The sequence below is a fragment of the Athene cunicularia genome (genome assembly GCF_003259725.1).
Source record: "Athene cunicularia isolate RWA chromosome 27 unlocalized genomic scaffold, athCun1 chr27_part1, whole genome shotgun sequence".
In the NCBI taxonomy this organism is placed as follows: domain Eukaryota; kingdom Metazoa; phylum Chordata; class Aves; order Strigiformes; family Strigidae; genus Athene; species Athene cunicularia.
The window spans coordinates 1,849,783-1,856,712 of NW_020799138.1; the positions used below are offsets into that span (position 1 = coordinate 1,849,783).

General features: G+C 54.7%; 1 protein-coding gene across 1 annotated transcript in view; it reads right to left on the bottom strand.

The window, feature by feature from the left end:
- SKAP1 (src kinase associated phosphoprotein 1) overlaps positions 1–6,930 on the bottom strand; it is a 150,843-nt gene that overhangs the window by 18,106 nt on the left and 125,807 nt on the right. The window contains exons 10-11 of the mRNA XM_026864605.1: positions 5,784–5,894; positions 4,497–4,576 (exon numbers count right to left, since the gene is read on the bottom strand). Of these exons, the coding sequence (XP_026720406.1) occupies positions 4,497–4,576; positions 5,784–5,894 (191 nt within the window). The remainder of the gene's footprint in view (positions 1–4,496; positions 4,577–5,783; positions 5,895–6,930) is intronic.

Below are 6,930 nucleotides of genomic sequence, written 5' to 3' on the forward strand. Positions count from 1 at the left end.
AAAAAAAAAAAAAAAAAAAAGAAAAGAGAGGTCAGGGTGATGGGGAATTCCATGGGGATAAACTGGGGGGGTGGGGTGTTGGGGGACAGAGGTTGGATTTGTTGGGGAAAGGAAGGAAATGCTGGTGCTGTTCATTTTGCATTTCAGTCAAAAGGCAGAGGCCAAAGAGGTACCGCAAGAGAAAGGGGCTGGACGATAAATAAATGCAATAACTATCAGTAAATACACGAAAACAGGCTGGTAAACGTCTCTGTTTCCGAAAACCCCAAATGAAAGCTGCTTGCTACAAACCACGAAGGGAAGCAAAGACGCCTTCCCTCCCTCCCAAGACCCTCGTCTCCTCCTCAGGCTCAAACCAAGCTGTCCCCGCGGTGGGCACCCGTAACTCGGTCCAGGAGGGGACCCGTGGCACCGGCACCAGCTCTGCTGGGCAGAGTCCCCGCCATGGTGACGGTTAGTTATTGGCCGTGCCAGAGGCCATGGAAGAGGGATATTGTTAATTAAAACGGGGCTGCTGGGAGGACGCTGGTGGGGAAGGTGATACCCAAGTTTATTTATTAATTAAAGAAGCCAGGCAGGGGATTGCAGTCGGCGGAGCAGGGCCCGCTCAGCAAGGAAACAGCATTGACTGCTCGACTGGGAGCAGGAGCAGGGATGGGAGGAGAGCAGGGAGCAAAGATCTGCCTTCACCCCCCAACCCCGGGAGGTCAGAGAAAGTCCCAAACCTGCCACGGCACAGACGGCTCAGGTCTGGATCTTCCCAGCGAGCTGTGAGTTTGGAAAGGCAGAGCCTCTGCTCGATGCCTGTGCTCACAGTCTGCTGTGGAAAGAGAAGGGAACGTTTTTTTTTTTTTTTTTTTCTCGGAGAGGCAAATGATCTGTTTGCTGAAAGCCGTGGGTTTGGGCCGATGAGGTTGTTGGCAAACGGTGCCGAGGCTGGGGCCTGCCCCGGGCTGAATGTGCGCCTGGGTTTTCTGGAAAACGTCACAGCAGCGTTTCCAGAACCAAACATTTCCCTCTTTATCATCTCAGAATGGCATTTCCCACCCCAGAAACTGGTCTGGAGACCAGAGCCACCACAAACGGTGGGTCCTCGCCGAAGCATCCCACCTTGCGATGGGACCAGACGCGCCTGACACCAAGCTCCCGCGGAGACAACGACCAGAGGAGATGCTGCTCTGCCCGATTTGCAGAGTGGGGAAGCGACTTGTCCCAACGCATCCAACAGATCCTTCACAGCATCAAAAAAAACCCCACCCCAAACCCCCCAGATTCCCAGTTTTCAAGCTGACACGATGATGGTTAAAACAGGCTCCTGGACCAAAGGCTTCGGGCAGGAGCCTGCTCTGATGGCACAGCACCAAGGTGGGGGTAAATCCAGATGTCACGACACGGACACCTCCGTGATGTGACCCCCGTGGATAATTAAAGCCAGTAAAACCACATTTTACAGGGGGGATTTGAGCACCGGGGCTGTACCAGCGGTCTGTGCTGCTCTGCCGCGCGGCTGAACCAAACCCAAAAAGCATAAATAGAAAATATCGAGCACATGTTGGGAGGAAATGTTTCTAATATGGTATAAGGGACCGAGTGATAAGGGTGCATCTGGAGTACTGTGCCCAGATTTGATCACCTAAATATGAAAAAGGACATTACAGAGATGGATAATGGCACAGCAGGGAGCAACTGGAATGACTCAGGGACTTGGGGAACTTAAATAGAAAGGCTGGGAAAAAAAAAAAAAAAAAAAAAAAAAAAAAAAAAAAAAAAAAAAAAGAAAAGAAAAAAAGTAGGTCTGCATCCTTTGGAAAGTATTAAAGGGGGAGCACACAGTGGTGAGGAAAAGATTGTGAAGGGAATAGAAGGAGTAGGAGCTACTGAGTTATTTAAGCTCGTGCTAAGTGCAGGAACCAGAGGTTATGAACTGGAGGCTGAGGAAATATCGGGGCGGGCGGGCGCTGCGCAGGAGGCTGAGGCGAGCAGCAGCTTCGTTAGGAGCCAGCAAATTGTGTCATTAACACAAAAGGTTGTTGTGGGAGGGTGTGAGGACAACACGGCGGTGTGGAGAATAACCCGGTGTGGGGAGCGGGGTGGGGGACACACACACACACGGTGCTGGTGTCCCCTGTGAGACAAGGTCGGGAAATTGCTGCTGCTAACGGCGGTACCTAAACCACCGGTAATTTTATGGAGGATCATCGTTAACCTCCTGGCGGAGATTTAAATGGAGTGATGCCCCGAATCCGCCTCTGCTCCTCTTCAGGGCGCTGCTCGGGGTCACTGACGTGTTGCGAGGGGAAGGGGGTTTGGGTTGAGATAGAAAATACATTTCCCTGGGAGTCAAAAGTGCCCACTCCCCGCCCGGAGCTCCCCCAGGACACAGAGCGGGCCGGGGAGCTGGAGCCTGGTCCCAACTGTCCCTCCTTTACTGGGAGCACCCGGGAGGTGCCTCCCGATCCCCCATCTGCTCTTTCCTGCTTCTCCGAGCAACAAGAGGACCTTGGAGGCATCTCGCCACCCTGCCAAGGGGCGGAGAGCGGAGCAGCCGTGGGTAAAACAGACTTTGCAGGAGCCGCGCGTGCGCGTCTGGGCACGATACCCTGCGCGTGCCAAGGGGGAAGGTTTTCCTGCCCACAGGAAGGGTCTTGCTCCCAAAAATCTGCGTTTTTTTTTTTTTTTTTTTTTTCAACTGTGTCAGCCGGTGGGATGGAAGGTCTCACCCCGCCCTCCAACCTCGCCTTCAAAAGGTCAGAATTAATTGCGTCAGATGAGGAAGGTGCCTCGGGATGGAAGAGTGGTCGGGCTCTGCGCTCCGTTCCCAGCCACAGCTTCAAAGGCAACGAAGGTTTTTGTGCCAGCTACCGAGAAGATCTCGTTAAAATGAAGACCGTTTGCAGAAAAGGGATCCTGGCTCATATTTTACCACTTAATAAGGCCAGGCCAGGGAGAACTTCACTCCGCTGCCTCCACAGGGGATGGTGGATGCCCACGATCCTCCCAACCTGCCAGCTCCGGGCTCGGTGGGATCCAGAGGAGCCATCCCAGGACTCCTGCATGAATTCTGCTCACTTTTACAGACAAGAGTTTATGTTTAAAAAAGCCCCAATGCCCTGTCCAGACGTTTCAATCTGTGCTCAGGGCAGAGCTGTGATTTCAGTGCGACTGATTTACACTGATGTAAGTGGGACGAGAGCCTGTTCCCATGTTTATAGGCCCTGGGGTCATTAAGAAAACCAGCCAAATGTGACAACCGCATCATTTTCCTCTGCAGCCTGAGCAGCCCCAAGAAGAGGCTGTGGGAGAGGCACAATCTGCCCCAACTCCTTTGCTTCGGGCATGTTGTTTCAAAAGTCTGTTGATGCTGAAGCCTAATGACAACCGTCTGCAGCTCAGGGGCTTTCACTGCTGTGCTCATGCTAGGTGAAACCTCCTGCCACGCTAAGCGCGGGGGACTGTGACAGGAGGCGGGCTGCGAGGCTTTTTTTTTTTTTTTTTAATTTTCTAAGTAGAGGAATTTTGCTCTGTTTGTATTCAACTGGTAAGCTCGTGCTGCAGCAGCAGCCCCGAAGCCTGTCCAGCGCAGAAGGCAGGGATTAAGCAGCCTTGAGCAGAGCAAATGGGTGTCTTGGCAGGAGCAGCCTGAAGCTCTCAGCTGGATTTGCTGGGCTGCTCCAGCATTGTGGCATCCTTGTGGTTCTTAGAAATGAGAAACAATAGTTTCCCATTAGCCAAATGCTCATCTGGCACTTCGGCCGTGTGATATAATTAAGAAATAGCCCCTTCCCTCCCTCCCTGCAGCCCGGCCCTCTGCTCAAGGACTCCCGTCATCTCTTTCTCGCCCTTGGTCCAGTTGGACAGAAGTAGAAATTACCAAGGCAAAAGGCACGGGGGGGGGTGTGGGGTGTGTGTCCCGGCGCTGCGATAACCTTTCCCTCTTGAAATGCAGCCCAGCATTTCAGAAGCAAGAGTCTAAGATATTATTTAGTGTAAAACCAGACACAGGACTTAAAGCAATCATGACAATGCTAATAACTAAGCCAGTTATAACAATTAACAACAATTACAACCGCTGGGCAGATGCTAATGAGTACGAGCAGGGTGTTTAAATGACTGGCAGGGCTGTGACAGGCGAGAGCCAAAATCCTCGGGGTGGCCTTGGGGTGCAGGTTCAGTGTCACCTCTGGCACCAGCCCATCCCGGAGCCGTGCTCTGCTCCCCGCTGAGCCCCACCTTGAGCTGGAAAACCCACGGGGGGAGCTGCTTTTCTGCCGCCTGGTCCTTTGGATGTTTATACGCCGGGGCAGTTGTGAAAGGCAAAGAAAAACGCACGCGCGCGTGTGTGTGTGTCTGTGTGTGTGCACGTCCCATCGCCTTCTGCCTTCCTTAGGCCATGCCGAGGAGGCTCCAGGAAAAGCTGCAGTCCCGCTTTATGACCACGATACAGTTTATAAAGAGCGGGGGGACGCCGTTTTTTTCCGAGCTCTGGGTGCTGGTACCGGCTGCAGCTGCCACATGCTCCAGTGGCCAAATAAGTCATCGTGCCGGGGTTGGTGGGGTGGTGGGTGGGAAACCAGCTCTGCAAAACCACAAGGAGTGGAGAAACGCTGACTTGCAAGCAGCTGGGACTCAACCCTGTCTGTGCTACCAAGATTTCAGTAGAAACAGCCCTCCTGGGCTGGGGACAACTGCCCAGGAAACATCCAAGGGGGGCTGATGTTGGCTAAAGGGAATTGTTGGATCAGGCTTTTCAGAAGCACCAGGAGATTGGGCACAGGGGCTCTCGGGCTGCTGGGAGGGGTAAACCAGCTTGGGGTGCTCCAGCATTCAAGAGAGTACAAGCATGTGTGAAGCTTTAACCACCCACCATCCACAGCATCCAGCACCGAACCCCTCGGGTCTCCATCACCCAACTAACGGGATGCCTGCTGTGGGTCCCCGGCCGGGCAGGCACCCCACGAGCTGAGCATCACCAAGGTGAGACCGTCCCCTCCGAGCTCTGAGAGGGAGGATGTCTTGGGAACCTCTCCCGAGCCGGGCTTTGCCAGGAGGATGTGTTTCCCCAAGCAGGGTGGCAGGAGGTCCCCGGCCAGATCAGCCCCGGCTGTTGGACACCAGCGCCGTTTTCCTGTGCCGGGGAGGAAGCGGCAATGGAAAGTGAAGCAGGTGGAATCGGGGAGGAAACAGATCTTCCGCTCCCGTCCCACGGTGCAGGTCCTTAAGGAAAAAGCAAGGGTGGGGGCCCTGGCGACCATGGCAGGCTCTTGGGCTGCCGGCGCTGGTTCCTGGGGTGGTGGTGCGCATCCTTCCGGCTTCCCGCGCCCAGATCCCTCCCCGTGGCGGCTTCCTCTGGGCTTTGGCTTGCTTCCTGCCCTCTTTCCAGGCTGTTTCTGCCCCAGTGCCTCTCCCCAGCCCCATGGGATGTGTCGGGAGGGCTGGCTCCCTCTCCGTGGTCCAGGTGGGATGAGGGGCAAGGACGGGTGAGCCTCCGTGGGAGATTCAGCAGCGGGCAGGAGGGGGGATGGATGGTGGGTTCCTCCGCGGAGAGCTCACTAAGGCAACTCCCCATGGGGTGTCAGTCCGAGAAGGAGAGGCAACCCCCATTCCCACAGCATGGAGAAGATGGGGTGAGCTCCCCGAGCCCGAGTTGTCTGAACTTCACCAGCTGCAGAGTCTTCTGTCAGCCATTAGTCTGCTCCTGGGGCCTCTCCCAGTCTCCACACACCCTCCATCACCACCCACACCCCAGGATGCTTGAAGACGGCTGGACTCAGACCCCCCCCAACCATCACTTGGAGGTCCTTTGGGTTGGCCAAAGCAGGGCGGGCTCTTACCAGTTTTCTGTCTGCGGCCAGCATCCTCCGGGTCCTCTGGGAAGGGGGGTTCCAGCTCCTCATCTGGGGGGGGGAAGTAGAACAGAGAAGTCAGGGGAAGGGCTGGCGGTGTTACTGCTGCATCAAACCCCCAGGCAGGCAGAGGGCTGCGAGAGCATCCGACTGTCAGAATAATAAATTCCTGGCTTAATTGTGAAGAGTGGAAGGGAGGAAGTCACAGATAATATTTTAAAACGAGTTGCATAAAAATATGAATTGTTGTTAACACTGGTAAAAACAAATCACTTATTATAGCCTCATAAATTTAAGCAGCACTTTGCCGAGTGCCCTATAGGAAGAGATGCTTCCTGTGCAGGACTCGCAGCCCAGAGAAAATGAGACACCGAGGAGAAATGCCAGGACAGAGAGGAGAGGAAGGATGAGGGACAGAAGCAGAAATTAAGGAGGAGAAAGAGGAACCCAGGCAGCGGAGGGCAGGGTATGGAGGATGGGGAAAGAGGATGCAAGAAAATAATAAGAAATACCATGGAAAAGGTTAAGGACAGAGGGGTTGGAAGTCATGAGGAAGCCCCACGAAAACACCTAGAGACTGATGGGAGCAAGGATCTACACATAAGTAAGTTTAAATAAGATTATTTAACACCAAACCAGGTACAACCCGTCCAGCCTGAGCTGCTCTGGGCGCGGGGACAAGTTGGGTGCACAGCACCCACGTTAGCTGCTGTCCCGGCACCGCCTTCCTTCTGCAGCCACAAAGACTAGAAGCAAAAAAAAATAATAACATCCATAAACCCCAATTCGGAAACGTTTCAGAAAGCCAACGCTCAGGCAAGTTGCTCGCCTGCACCTCTTGCCCCCGCTGCTGGCAAAGGGCTGTTGGGGAGCGTGGGGCAGCCCCGGCGCGGCCGCGGTGTCCCGGTGGCGCGTTGGGGGGACGTGGCTTTGCGGTCACCTTTAGGCAGAGCCAGAAGAAGCCAAACCCGGGACTTCTGCTGCTCCCACGACACCCGATCGCAGGGCAGGGACGTGCTGCTGCGCCCCGACACCTTCCGAGGACACGGCCCAAGCCTCAGCCATCTCGCCCCCCACCCTCCAACCC